General features: G+C 37.2%; 1 protein-coding gene across 2 annotated transcripts in view; it reads left to right on the forward strand.

The window, feature by feature from the left end:
• The window catches only part of MIB1 (MIB E3 ubiquitin protein ligase 1), a 74,837-nt gene that overhangs the window by 44,045 nt on the left and 15,959 nt on the right, over positions 1-14,833 (forward strand). The window contains exons 13-16 of one of the 2 annotated variants that reach the window (XM_085319269.1): positions 8,550-8,682; positions 9,032-9,118; positions 9,875-10,036; positions 13,386-13,567. In XM_085319269.1, the coding sequence (XP_085175395.1) occupies positions 8,550-8,682; positions 9,032-9,118; positions 9,875-10,036; positions 13,386-13,567 (564 nt within the window). The remainder of the gene's footprint in view (positions 1-8,549; positions 8,683-9,031; positions 9,119-9,874; positions 10,037-13,385; positions 13,568-14,833) is intronic. The other variant, XM_085319270.1, reaches the window with a different exon arrangement.

Genomic DNA, 14,833 nt, shown 5'->3' on the forward strand with positions numbered 1-14,833 from the left:
GGGGGGGGGGGAGAAAAAAAGAAAAAGCACAAAGACCGCTGCCTCATTGGCACCGGCTGCCTTTCTTGGAATGCTAAAATATGGATGATGTTGTATAGAAATTATACCTTATGTCTGCTGGACTGAGCATTAAGAGTCCAAGGAAAGATGCTAGGAAGCCAAGGGCAGGTGAAGTTAGCCCACTGCCAGAGGAAAACAATCACAGGCAAAAAAAGAACGAAGCAAAAAGACCCCAAGATCAAGCCCCCAAAAGTTGGAGTCACTTCAAAAAAAAAGAAAAAAAGCAATCGTCTCCCCCCTCCCCCGGCAAATATTGGTTTCTTCTAGTTCCTTAGATATTGCACTGCATCTTTTCTTGCTTGAGGTTGTGTTTCCAGGCTTAACTGTAGGCAGGTCTGTGGTGAAGCTACTTTCCATCTTCAGAGGTCAAGTCTGTTAGCGAGGTCAGGGCTTCCCGCACGCACACTATGGAAGAGACCAACCGTATTTCCCACTCAGAGGGCACGAGCAAAACTGTTACGGCTTTATAGGCAGCTAAGCATTTGAAACATGCACTCCCAGGCAAACAGGCTCTCTTGTGCCTCTCTCTTCCCTGACCATATTTAGTCAACCATTGCAAAAAATAGTCTCTCAGCTGTCGAATGTCGATGGGAGGCAGAGGGAGCCTCCATCCCGCGCTCTGCCGATTGATTGCTCGTCCTGCAGTTCCAGCGCGCTTTAGCCATTTGTCCTGATATTTTTTTAGCACTGCCAAATAAAGCGGTCTCTCATGTTTCCACTTATATTTCCCAGATTTTCACTGAGCGTGCGCTGCTACTAGTGAAGGCTGATGAGGTTGTCACTATACTTAGAAATGCTGTGGAGCTTGGAGGGGGGACGGGGACAGGGGGAGAGGAGGTGAGGGGAGATGAAAAGAAAAAAGCCCTGCTTAGCAGCGAGACAAGGACTTCAGGCAGATAGGGAATGATAAATACCCTTCACTGCCAGAACAGATTGTGTAACCTGGTTTCTTGCTCAGTGAAAAACGCTGTGAATAATAACAGGCTTTTTAGTCTGAGGCCTAGGTGGCCTTGTTGTACGGCTACTTTTAAGTTCGAGGCTGAAAATGTTATTTCATTTAAAAAAAAAAAAAAGTTTCTGCCAGTTTGTTCCCTCACATTTCCACATTCAAATCAGGTTAGAAATTATTTTAAAAATKGGTATTTTTTTGCTTTAATCAGTAAATTAATAAAATTCCATAGTATTTTGTTTTGTATGCTTAGCTATAAAATCACTTTTGAAAAAATAAATGCAAATTTAAGTTGGTTGCTACTGTTCTGGAAGAAACTGAAATGTATAGGAGAAAAGAAAAAACTCTCCAGCTGTTAACTCAGTCTGTTAATCTGATTTTCCTGTGTGCAAAATTGACCTATAATAAGGCCAATAGTTACACATTCAACATAAGAAAAAAGGAAGCTTTTAATGTTCATAGGGAGCATATGCAATGTTTTTTTAAGAAGAACATAAAGTAACTGAAATTCAGCCACTTAAATACAGCAGAAGGTCATGAACTTGAATATTTCAAAACTGTTGTACATTTCTAGAGAAAAATCTTTGTGTGTTTTGCTCAGGAGCAATGAGGAAAATACTGAAAAGTTTTTTCATCTAAAATTAAATGGATTTATAAAATGAAAATGTCATCTCATCTCCAAGTATTATGGTATAATTAATAGTTATAGTAAAGTTCAGTACTGCAAGGTAGAGAGGGTGAATGCAAAGTTCTGAGGAGCCCAGTATCTTAGGTTCATTCTTTTCTTGCTTTCTTCTCTTTTGGGGTTGACTTTATCCTCTGGTCTGTAGCTGCTTATTCTATAACTTCTGCTGCAGCTTAATTTTCTGGTAAAAAGTTGCTTTATTTTGTTTCCCATTCTTCAATTGCGCAATCATACAGTGAAAACAAAATTGTGATATTATTTCTAAGCTATGTAGAATATATTCTTGTGAATTGTAGGTGTATTTGTTTACCTCATTGTTCCTTTAGCAGCTTCTGTCATGTATACTGCAAACAATTTTTCAAATACCCAGGGGTATTTGAAAATACTTAGAAATAAAAAGAATGGAACAGTCTGCTTTCTAAAACTTGCGCTAACTGAGCGATCAATGAGATATGAAATATGAAACGCTGCTTTCATGATGCAGAGTTCTCAGTCATACCAGTCTAAGGTAGCTCGGTATTCTTTGTTGCTTGCCCCTTTGGGACGTTTGCTGCTTAGTTCTTCCAGCGCAACCACTGTGCTGTGCAGCAAGTGTGTCGTGAACCAGATCAGGGAACTGATCTGGCCTGAAGTTTTGACTTACCGTGCACTTTGAGTAATATCATTGCTAAAAATAGTAGTGTCCTGCTCCTGTGTCACTTCTTGCACTATGTTGGTACAAGTATTCTTCGGCTACACAGTGGACAGGATCAGAGTACTATTCTACGTGAGAAGTAAATCCATTAAGAGGAGGCTATTTTTCAGCCTTTTTAAAAATCTTGGGAGTAAAGTTGGTAGTCAGACAACTGCATGTCATATTACACAGCCCATTTGAAAGAAAGCTTTCAAATGAAGTTGTGTTTCTAAATCTGATCAGTTCCTTAATCTGATTCCTAGTATATCTTGAAACACTTGAAAAGGTTCAGTTGTGCAGAGGTGGGCTTGAGCTAAGAGGAAGGTATGGGGTGGGTTGCTGTAAAATATATTATGAAACCATGAATAAAGCTAAATTGAGGGAGGAGAGTGACAGGGGAGTGAAGAAGATCTCAATCACTTCTAGTGAACAGGGTAATACAGAGTAAATTGGATTATCTCATTGATCTGTCTGGAAATGAACCTGCCAAAATGAAAAGTTTGGCAGGTTGTTTGACTCACTAGACAGTCACATGCCTGACAGAGCCAACACAATGCAGGATTTGGAAACATAGGGAAAAGTGGGACCATGTCTCCATGTCTTTCAGCAGCAGCTTAGTGAAGTAAGGTTAAGGTGGTGGTGAAATTGTCTTTCCTTTTTTCTTTTTCTTTTTCTTTCTTTTTTTTTTTTTTTTTTTNGTTCTTTATGGGAGGAAAAAAAGCCCTTCCTCATTTAAGTCATGCTATAGTCATCTTGTAATTGGTAGCAGAAAATCTTCTCTTTTTTTCCTATATGTTGTTATTTTAAACAATAGTAGTATTTAATGTGAAATCTGGAATCTTTCTGTACAACTAGGCCATTGCAGATTACCTTGATGATATTTGAAATAAATGCCTTATTGTATACAGCACTCTTAGGTACTACTAATAAGCATCGGTAAGAATTCTTTAAATAAAGTACTGCATGAGAAAACAGATTTTACGCGTAGATCAATAATGTATAATATACCGTATTCTAAAATTGTTAGTCGTAACACATTTTTTCTCATGTTGGTAACTGGTGTTAAAACAACTGCTCGCAAAAGAGTTAATATATTGTTCAGGGACATGATGCATTTTATACTGCAAATACGATATTCATGCTGTTTAATGCACACTCTGGTATTGGTGACTTAAACTTGTCATGTATATGCAAAGTCATGGTTCCAGGCTARAAATATGAATTTAAAAAAAGAAAAATCACTTGTATAGCGTGGCCAATTTAAAGTATCAGTATCAGCTTTTGCAATTCACTGTCATTCTTCTACATCTCAAATTAAATGTGATGCAATGAAAATCACTTGTAACTATAAAAGTCTGGATTAATATTTTACTCGGAGAGTGTCCAGACCAGAATATGACCCCTTCAGAGAAAACATGAGTTACAATGGGTTTTAAAAGACACTGTATCCACAATAGCTGGGCCTGAGAAAATAACAAATACTTTGACCTCTGCTCCCTATACATGCATCTGCTTTCTCTTTATCACTGAGGTGTTTAGCTTCTATGAAAGATAACTAGTTTCCTCCCCCCCTTCAAAGCTTTAARGACAGACTTTTTTTTCTGAAATAGTCACTGAAGTTTTTCTTCTGTTATCCCATCTAGAAAGTTGTAGAATAGAGAACATAAARATTTTAAGCCTTTTTTTAAGTTGGGTGATATTTTTATCAGCTTGATGCTAATCTGTAAGTATTTCAGAATAAATGCCAAAGCTTATGTTATAGACTACAAAGTTTTTTAATGCTGTAACAATAATTCTTAAATGTAAACAGCATAGGGATGACAAAATTCAGTGTTTTAATAAGCATTTTAAGCATTTTATTAATCATCTTTGAAGATACTAGATTAGCCGTGTAATCTGTACCATCTGAACACACTGAAGACCATGACAGCAATTTAGGAAGTTTTTTTTCAGCTGGTTTCATGTTCATGGTTCTTATTAGACTTGCTAATTTCTTAATCTTTTTAATGTAATTGTGATGAGAGTAGTCTGTGTTCTGTTTAAACATACACAAAATGAAAGAAAGTTTTCGTGACCATCAGTGCTGCATTCCTGAAAATGGAGTAGTATAACTTGTTTTTTTTTTTTTTTTATTAATACTTTAAGTATTTGAGTATATTGTGATCCAAGAGTTATTGTGTAATTGCTATGTAACATGGATTCACTAATAAGACTTGAGTTTCTGGTATAATGCCTGCATGTTCCAGGGAATACTGTTCTGAATGCTAGCCACTTAGCTAAATTGTGAGACTTCGCAGCAGTTGTTGAAAATTCTACAAAATAGAATAGCAGTAGAAGGAAAATCTTCAATGTGAAGGAACAGGATCTTTTGCCTTGAGAGAAACTGTCTTTCACCTAAGGGTAAGGAGGATGCAGCCACTGACCATCATAGAAGAATTTTTAATTTGTACCATATTAAAACTYTGTATAATTTTAAGGTGTCATGTCCTATAATCCCCCTTCCATCCTGTTGTCCAGTAATTTAGTGCTGCCTGAAAGAGAGAGAGATGTGGTTTCTTACCTTAACAGGAACTGTGAAGTTATTACTGTCCTTTTAAGCGTCACTATGAAAAGTAAGATTTAAAAAAAAAAAAAAAATCTTTTATTTAGGAGGGGTCAGATACTACTTTTATTTTAGGTAGGAATCAGATGCTACACTTTTCAATAGGGCCAATTAATGTGCATTTTAGAAGCATTCAAAATATTCCAGGCATAAAAGTAAGATACGGTCTTAGCTTAGCTCTTAGTTCAACCGAGCTTAACTTGGTTGAACTTCAGATGAAAATTCTACAGATGTTTGACTGCAAACCAAACAAGAAAAGACTTGAAAGAGGAGTTGGTGAGGCTACTGCTTTTTGGAATGTTAGGATGAGTGAATGTTTTCATAAGCGTATAAAAGATGAAGTTCTTAGGTAGATCAGATGTGTTCATAAAATGGCAACAGTAATGTTTCTAAAGTATGTTCTCTCCTTGGTACATCTTTTCAAGTTAATCTGTAATCTGTAACATTTTTTTTTTCTCTCCTCCAGTAATTTTTGAACTTGATTTAAAAAAAAAAAAAAGTATCTCTTCATGTAAGCACGTTTCAAAGACTCTAGGAGGTTAATGAAAAATAATTCTGTTTTTTTTTCTTTAAGTTATACCATCTGTGAGACTAATTTATATGGATGAGCTGAGTTCACATAAAACTTCATTGAGTACGGATATGAGTAGGGAACTTCAGTCACAGTCTCTTCAGTAATTAAGGGAACTTTTATCAGCATGACTGACAGCTCTCATAGACTGTATTCTCTTGTATCTTTTCCCTTCAAAAAGGAAAGATGTATGCTGTGTAGTGTTTTACAGCTTTGAACAAGGAGCAGCATGTACATAGATTAGATGGTGCATATCTAACATGCAGTGTTTTTGATGATCGTTRATTTGTGGGAGAGAGTTCTATAATCTTATTGTCCTCTGGTAAATCAATTTCCTGGGAAGAAAAAAGGACTTTATTCCTGAAGGAGAAACTTATGTTGCAACTGAGATGTTGAACCACAGTTGAGGTACTAAAGCTTTAGATGATTTTTTGAAGCACTAAGCCTGGTGGGTGAAGATGAAGAACTTAATGTGACTTGATACTCTGTGGGAAGTTAGTGCAGAAAGTACAGAAACCCGTTTGTTTTGCTTCCAGTGTGGTGTGCTGCTGATGCACGCGCTCTATCAGTTCAGATTTCTAAAGAGCTGATAGTGGTGGTGATGTAGTCCAGATACGATTCAAATTGCACAGCCCCAGACTTTGCTCCGTCTCTGGCCGTATTACGGCTAGAAACAGTGCTGAAGTTACTAGCTAGAGACAGATATTTGTAGCCTAGGTTTGAAAATACAGCACTTTTTTACAAAATAAATGACAAACTCAGCTAGTAATACTCCTTTGCTTTGCTGGATTTCAAAAAGCTTTGGTGATCTCTGTTTTGCTAAGTTACATCATTCTTAATTTTGGAAACTCCAGTTGCATAAATGAATCTCTCAAAGAATTAATGTTGTAATTTTTCTAATATTCTCATCTTCATTTCCCCCAGCAGAGAACAGAGTTACAGAAGGCGTCATGAATAGGAGCTGAGTAATGGTTCACAGTGAAAAAAGTACAATCTTAAGTGTTGTTGTCTTACTTTGCTGCATTGCAAACAGTAACTGTGCTGATTTGGACAAGGAGGAAGTGAGAAACTTAGTCCTGCCAAGAAAACAAGGAATTATACCAGACTGAAAAAGACTTTATGTTTTTATTTTATTTCCTTACCTCAAGTAAGCTATGATTAAGTTTAAGAAGACTGAGATGAAACACACACTACAAAACACACCTGTTCCAGGCCGAGTGATTGCATCCACCCTGCGAAGGACTAATCTTCTGTAGAAGAGAGGGGCAGTGTGCACACTACCTAGCAGCTGCCCATAGGTTTAGTCTGGGCCCTATGCTACCCTGAGGCCTAAAGATGCAGCTACTTAGTTGTGTTTAATTTGGACACTCTGAATGAGGAGGAAGAATGTGAGGGTTGTACTGCAATGCCGGGATGGTGTATTAAGAGTGTGAAACTATTTGTGTGCTGTGTGCAGCAGCAGGAGAACATCAGGGGATGTTTGAGAACCTAATCTGCTAGGATCGTGTCTGAGTATTGCATAGGAAGGAGCATACTGTCCTACTGATACCGCAGTCTGCTTGATGCAGTCTTATTATATATAGTTTTGGGGATGACTTCCTGAAGTGAATTACCTCCAAAACCACAGGTGGAGTTTGTTTTTATAGGAAGCTATTTGGCTTGCTCTAAAAGAGCTCAGGAATGAATAGCATGTGTGCAGCGAATTATGAAGAGACTGGATTATAGGAGTGAATTAGGAGCTAAGTTATTACTTGACAGTGCGGTCAATTTATTGCTATCTTTTTGCTGATATTTTTAAGTGTCTAGAGGTTCATTTTGTGAAGATATTTTTAAGGCTTGTTTAGGTCTCCAAGTTCTAAATATTGATGGCTAATGAACTATTTAATTTAATTATAGTGTCTGCCTTGCAAGGCAGTCTGTGACTCAGTGGTTCTACTTGCTATAGCGAGTATTACTTGGATTTTAAGGTTTGACTCTCTTGAAGGAGAAGCTTTGTTTCTCCTATGAGTCATATGTTACTTCAACAGAAGGGAAAGATCAGATGATACAAGAGGTTTCTTGGCAGAAAATTATAGCAGTTTCTGTTTGTTTTGTTTTGTTTTTTTTTCCTTTCTGATGAACTATCTTAAAGGAGCTGCACGAGCCATTTACCAAGATAAAGCAATCATGGAATTAAGTTTGGTTACTTACTCATTCCAAAGTCTATTTGAAAACAGGTGAGCTAGAGAGAAGTGTCATTTTGAGAGAGTACAAGATTCTAATTCATTTATGTAGTGTCGTAAGTATTCTTAAAACCTTTAATACCACTTTCTTTGGACTTCATGGATTTTAGTTTGCTTTATTGCTATAGGAATCAAGTTGCTTTTCCCTATCCTTGAATTATTTTTTGATGATAAATCCTCTTGCTCTGGTAGGTTGCTTGGTAGGACATACCTACCAAGAAGTGAAGTGGAATGTTGTACATTTTCATGGTATATTAAACTTGGCCACCATCTGTTAAGACAATTCTGTATTCTACTAGTAAATCTCCAGTTTCAGCAATTTTTTTCCCTATATGTAAGAAGTCTTACTCTAGTTTTATCTCAGAAATRGAAAGTCTTAGCTGTTATTGCCAAAGACATCTACTGTAGTGGAACTTGCCTAATGAATAATTGAGAAAAGGATGCTATTAAGATTTCCAGGGAGAAGTACTTACATCTATTCTGTTCAGAAATTGTATGAATACTTCTTTAAGGTAATCGTTACTGCTAAATAACATTTCCTCTGGAAAATGTGATTCCCTAACTCTGTTTTGGGAGTGCAGTGGTTGGGTAGGAACTGAACTTGCAATTATTATGCTATGGTACTTCAGTATAATTTTTATCCCACTTTCACTTTTTGAAAAAATGCTTTTGTAATTTTCATCATTTCTTTGTAGTTCTAAGAATGAATATTGCTTTTGCTTTTGTCTAGTAGTCATTTAAATAATGCTGTATGTACTTTTCTGCCATCTCTGTATATTTATTTCAGTGCAATGCGTGTGTTGCTGTCCAAGTTACCACGACCATGGATTGTTGATGAGAAAAAAGATGATGGTTATACTGCCTTGCATCTGGCAGCCCTCAATAATCATGTGGAAGTGGCTGAACTTTTGGTGCATCAGGTAGGGCTCTATTGTCAGGCGCATTTTGATTAACCATCTGATGTGAAAATAGTTTTCTTCTTGAAGCTTGCAATCTCAGTGCGGAAGCATTGAAGGACATATGGTAAGCTCTAAAAGTTTAGCTTGCCTTTARTGCCATTACAATGGACTAATGGTGMAGAAGGACTCATTATTTGTTTGGATTCAACAGCTCAACATCTGTAGACTGAATAATTGAAATAGTTAATAAATTCTGCTCTAAAATGTCCAAAACAGGAATCATGTTCAGGGTCTTATTCAGTGCTCCAGTACCTTGCCTGTAGGTGAATTGCTGGGATGATTAAYGGATGGTGCTTTGAATATCTTCCAGGGCAATGCTAACCTGGATATCCAGAATGTTAACCAGCAGACTGCTCTGCACCTTGCCGTTGAACGACAGCATACACAAATAGTTAGAGTAAGTATCTTATTTGCAATAAGCAGCTTGCATAATGGTACGTAGATATTTTGCAAACTTAAGGAAAAGAAAAGGTTTAAGAATTTGTTACAGCCTTTGAATGTTTCTTTGATTAGTTTAGATCCATTCAGAAACCTTGCACAGAACATCACTAGGCAATGCTAAGAAAACTCCAAAAAGTTGTGGTTTTTTTGTTTTTTTTGTTTTTTTTCCTACGTATCCATTAAACTTTCCTCTCTGAGGTTCCCAGTTCCAGCATTGCTCCTCCTTGAGTAATGGAAATGTGTTCTGTTCATTGACTTAGCAGAGTCTTACGGGTCCTGTAATAAGAACTTCAAGTAGCAGTCCTCTTGCTTTACAGATAATTATTCTTGCTCCTAGATCTTGCAAACTCTAGCTAAATTAAACGTTTTTCACACATTTCACTACTTTTCAGTAGTTGCAGGTTTTGGACAATAGAAAGACTCCTTTAAAAAATAGCATTTCTTCCTCAGAGTACATCAAAAATTAGGTTTACTGAAATAAAATCGACATTTGAAAAAGAGAAGTACCTCAGTTGAAGGCTGAACTTGGAATCTGGAAATTATATTAAGATAAACTCAATTGTGAATAGTAACAATATAAAATAGCCCTTTTGGACCTTTTAGGATGTTCTAAACTATAGAATAAATGTTGGGGGGATTGTTTTTCTGTCTGATTTTTTTGGTTTATTTTTTGTTTTGTTTTGAGATTTAAATTGAATTCCCATTCTTTCAGCTCTTAGTCCGTGCAGGTGCCAAACTGGATATTCAGGATAAAGACGGAGACACTCCCTTGCATGAAGCCCTGAGACACCACACACTGTCACAGCTCCGCCAGCTCCAAGACATGCAAGATGTGGGCAAGGTAGATACTGCTTGGGAGCCATCAAAGAACACAGTAAATAAAATGCATTTATTTATTCCTTTTTTCTCCCCTGTATATTTGTCTCTGTTAGTCTAGTTCATCTAGTTGCTGTACTGTTGAACTGTTTTTTGGCAGCCTAAATTTATTTACACATTCCACATCAGGCGGCAGTGCATGCAAAAATTAAATTGTTACATAGTAAGTTTGCTAAAGAAAAATGTGAATTGTTTAGTTCAAAATATTTCTGCAACTCTGTCTTTCATTGTGAACATGTATGACTGCCGAAAAATCAAAAGCAGCTTTCAGAAAGAGAAATAAGCAGTAATACAGTACAGAACAAGACTAAAATTATGTTTTCTAAGATTCAAAATCTTGCATGTCTTTATTCCTATCTTTAAACTGTTAGCTGTTTTTGTAACCTTCTGAAAGCTTCTTATGTGAAAACTAAGCACTCTTAGTCTTGTATCTTGATTGTTACATCTCTTTCTGATGGAGTTCATTTCAGAGATAGTGCTCTAGTTGGGAAAGAGTCGAGGAAACTCATAGTAATAAAGGCTGAAGAGTTGTATTACAAAAAATGCTCACATACCAAAAGCTGTGTGAATATTGTATGCAAAGGTGGAAAAAGAGCAAAAGAAGTAAAATCCAGGAATAAGTGGGATTGAGGAAGGTAAACATAGAATTTTTCTGTACGTATTAAAAATATGCAGTGGGTCAGACTTACTTTTTTTCTGATTTTTACTGTTGGTGACAATTTTTCCATTTCATTCAAAAGAAACTTTATTAAAAAGCCTTTGTTCAAAACCATATACCCAATGTATAACAAGTACATTTCTCTAAATGAACACCTAATTTCACTGAAATACATTGGACTAAAGATTAAAAAGATATTTAAAATATAGCTGGCATATATAAGAAAATGCTTTTGTACTTTTAAATGGGAGGAAGAAAGCAGTTAACGCTCAGTTGTGTTTCCATGATCTGAAATGGACTCTGTGAGAGATGGCCAAAATAATTTGTGTGCATATATTTAATTTTGACTCTTAATAAACAGGACATGAGTACGCCTCCTCAGATCCAGCATTTCAAAATGTTTTTCAGTTGTCCATCTTACATTGCTACCATCCAAAATGAAAAGAAAGAAGTTGTTTCAGGTTTTTCTTAATGCAAGAAGTGTTTTTTCTACCACCTTTTCAGATTTTTATTTTTTGGGGTTTATGTTTCAAACATCAGATATTTTTACATTGTTTTTTCCTAGTTTCATTTGAACTGTACTCTTGATAAAATTTTGCAGAGATTTTTGTTTCTTGTTATATCTAGGTTTTTATTAAATTCTAATAAAATCTAAACTAAATGTGTAAATTTTTATCTCTGAAAACCTAAAAATGGTCAAAGATTTTTAAAAATGGTGATCAGCCAGTACCTACTATTTTAGTTTGATCAAACTACTGATGATTTTTTTCCCCACTGTGTTTCACTGCATAGCTAACAAGTATTTGGGAAGATTGGTGTGGAGGAGGTCTGTGCTTTCATTCAAAAGGTCAAAACTTTTTTATTTTAACTTTATGTGGCAGCAAAATAAGATGAAAACAATTTCCGTATGTCAAGTCTGGCTAAGACATATCTGAAAACTTTCAAATCATCAACATGTTGGACTATACTGAAAATGTAGATTGGTGGAAAATAGTAAGTGAGAACAATATTTATATCTAGCTTCACTTAAAGAAAGCTAATGTTAAACGATAAGTTGTAATACAAGAAAAACAACAAACATTTTCTGTTCTGCTGAAAACTAGATTTTACCAGTGAACAATTTTAATAGGAAGCCACCTTTTGTCTTTAAGATTTTGGACCAAATGTGGGCTGCTAAGTTATGTGCAGCTCAGCTATCTGAAGCTTTAAAGCTATCCAGGGAGACATTTATAATTTGTCTTGTCTAGTGTTAAAAATACAGGAGATGAATGATAGTGGATAAATAGAGTAAATATTAAGAGATGAATAACTTAGCCTGGGGAGCAATAAAGCTTTCTTTTTGTGAATAGGCTGACTATTAAGCTAAATAGATGGAATCTGCGTTTTTTGAATCACAGAAGCACAGAATGGTTGAGGTTGGAAGAGACCTCTGGAGATCATGTAGTCCAACCCCCCTGCTCAAGGAGGGTCGCCTAAAGCGCGTTGCACAGGATCACATCGAGACAGGCCTTGAATATCTCCAGAGAAGGAGACTCCGCAACCTCTGTGGGCAGCCTGTTTCGGAGCTCCGTCACTCTCACATTCAGGAAGTTTTTCCTCATGTTCAGGTGGAACTTCCTGCATTTTGGTTTGTGCCTGTTGCCTCCTGTCCTGTTGCTGGGCACCACTAAAAAGAGTCTGGCCCCATTCTCTTGACACTCTGCCATAAGATATTTATATACATTGATAAGATCCTTTCTCAGTCTTCTCTTCTCCAGACTGAACAGGCCCAGCTCTCGCAGTCTTTCCTCATAGGAGAGATGCTTCAGTCCCCTAATCATCTTCATAGCCCTGCACTGGACTCTCTCTGGTAGCTCCATGTCTCTCTTGTACTGGGGAGCCCAGAACTGGACACGGTACTTGAGATGAGGCCTCCCCAGGGCTGAGCAGAGGGGCAGGATCACCTCCCTCGACCTGCTGGCAACACKCTTCCTAATGCAGCCCAGAATACTGTGAATCCTTGGTCTAGAACCAGTCTAAACCTAGTCTAGGTGAATAATTGCTAGGCTATATTGTTGGGCCTTCTCTCTTCGTCTTTCTAGCTGACCCTGTGAGTCTCATACCCTTTTTTACAGTAGTATCTATAAAAGGGTGATAGGGCAGGAGGACAGATATGTGAGTTTAAGCCCTCCAAGCAGAGAAGACAACAGAAATAATCTTTTTCTTGGCCAGCTGCTTTATTCACTAGACTACTAAATATTACTGTACATTTATGTCAGCCTAGCTATGTTTTCTGTTCAAGTGTGATGGTGGTTGCATTTTTTGTGTGAACTCTGTGATGTTAGTATGTATCAGGTGTATTCTCAGTATACCCTGGGACAGTGCCATTTAAAGCTCTTACGTAGAAGGGCAGCCACTTTACAAATGTGTGTAGTGTACAGAAGATAGAATGCTTCAGTAGCTGAACTATTCCTTACAGAACTTTGTAACTTTTTAAAGAATTTTAAATCTTTAAATTTGAATTTAGCTGCTTAGAAAATTAAGCAACTGTGTGGTAGTTTTGATGTTAGATACAGAGATGCTTTCTTTGGCTTACAGATTTGTGTTTGTTTACATGTGTGTGTGCATGTCAAGTAGTTTTCCTTTGGCCAGGCTTTACTTAACTGTTTTGAAAGTCTCTGAAGTTACTTAYGTATTTGTTTTCTTTCAGTTAATAATGGGACTTGGCACTCAGGGAGCAGAGAAGAAGAGTGCAGCATCTATTGCCTGCTTCCTGGCAGCAAACGGAGCTGACCTCAGTATTCGTAATAAGAAGGGTCAGTCTCCTCTTGATCTCTGCCCTGATCCTAGCCTCTGCAAAGCATTGGCTAAATGTCACAAAGAAAAAGTCAGGTTTGTATATTAATAGAACGTGTAGTTTCCAAATCTCTGCTTTCTGTAGATTAATTGATGTGTTAAAAACATAGTGCTTTTATTAGGAATGTGTTAAAAATATATAAACTTGTTGTAGACTTTCAGTAAGTTCTTTATATTCTGTGGTATGTTGAATGATATTTACGAATACGTAAGTTGAAACTTATGGAAGTCTTACCAGCTAAGAATTTCATATACTGACTGAAGTTCCAACTGTATCTTTCCAGGGTGGTAATTCTGTTTCCTAGGCAGATCTTGTTCTTCTTTCTAATAGGTAACAGCCCAGGGTGAATTACACTCCAGCCATGTGGCAGCTGACTCTATACGGGGCCTACTTACTGTTCTCACTCCCCTCTTGTGATGAGAATTTGCTGCAGACACTGTACTGATGTGATGGCCCRGCCATGATTCTCTGGGAAAACTTGGGCTTGTAGTCTAGGAAATACAACTATCTAGTCAGGCTTGAGGAATTGCATTGTAATAGAGAGGATGGAAGAYTTGTTTTGTTTGGGAATAGTTGCTGTGCAAGGGAAATGTTGAGAGATTGGGAGTGGTTAAGAGAAGACTGAGTAAATTTAGGGTTCAATAGCTTTGAAATGGCTCTAGCTAAGTAGAAGCAGGTTACAGCAATTTTGGGGGAGTTAGATTGGGTGGGACCAAGGTGGATATTTTTATGGAGCTTAGTATACAAGGCTTTTGAGGAGTAGGGAAGTAAACAGTGCTGATTATTACATTGGGTTAGGGTGGATGTTGCAGTACCAGGGATTTAGAAGCAGAGCGAAGAATGTACAGGTGGGTGGAGCATGAGAAGGTGGCRGTGTGCAGCCTGAGATTGGTAGACCTTCAAACCATCCCAGAAAAGGGGTGTGTGTTGAGGGGAATCAGTGTAAGAATAATTAAGTATTGGAAGAGGTTGCCAAAATAGGTTGTGGAATCTTTGTCCCTGAAGGTTTTGAAGACCAGCATGGGAAAAGCCCTGAATAACCTGAATTCAGTGCTGACCTTGTTTTGAGCAGGTGACCTCCTGTGTCCCTGCCAACAGGAATGATTATACGATTCTAGAAAGAGGAGAGTGTTGGCCTAAAGTCCCAAAAGTGCTGCTCTAGAAATTACAATGATTTCAGTGAAATGTCATGTTATCAAATGCCTGTAGTGTGGTAAGTTCCAGCWTGCTACTTGTTCTAATTGTGTTTGCATTATTGGCTTACATGAGTCTCGTTGGAAGTACATTTTCAATTTCCATAC

This window comes from Rhea americana, unplaced genomic scaffold (genome assembly GCF_003343005.1).
Source record: "Rhea americana isolate MKP2758 unplaced genomic scaffold, rheAme1 scaffold_58, whole genome shotgun sequence".
NCBI lineage: Eukaryota > Metazoa > Chordata > Aves > Rheiformes > Rheidae > Rhea > Rhea americana.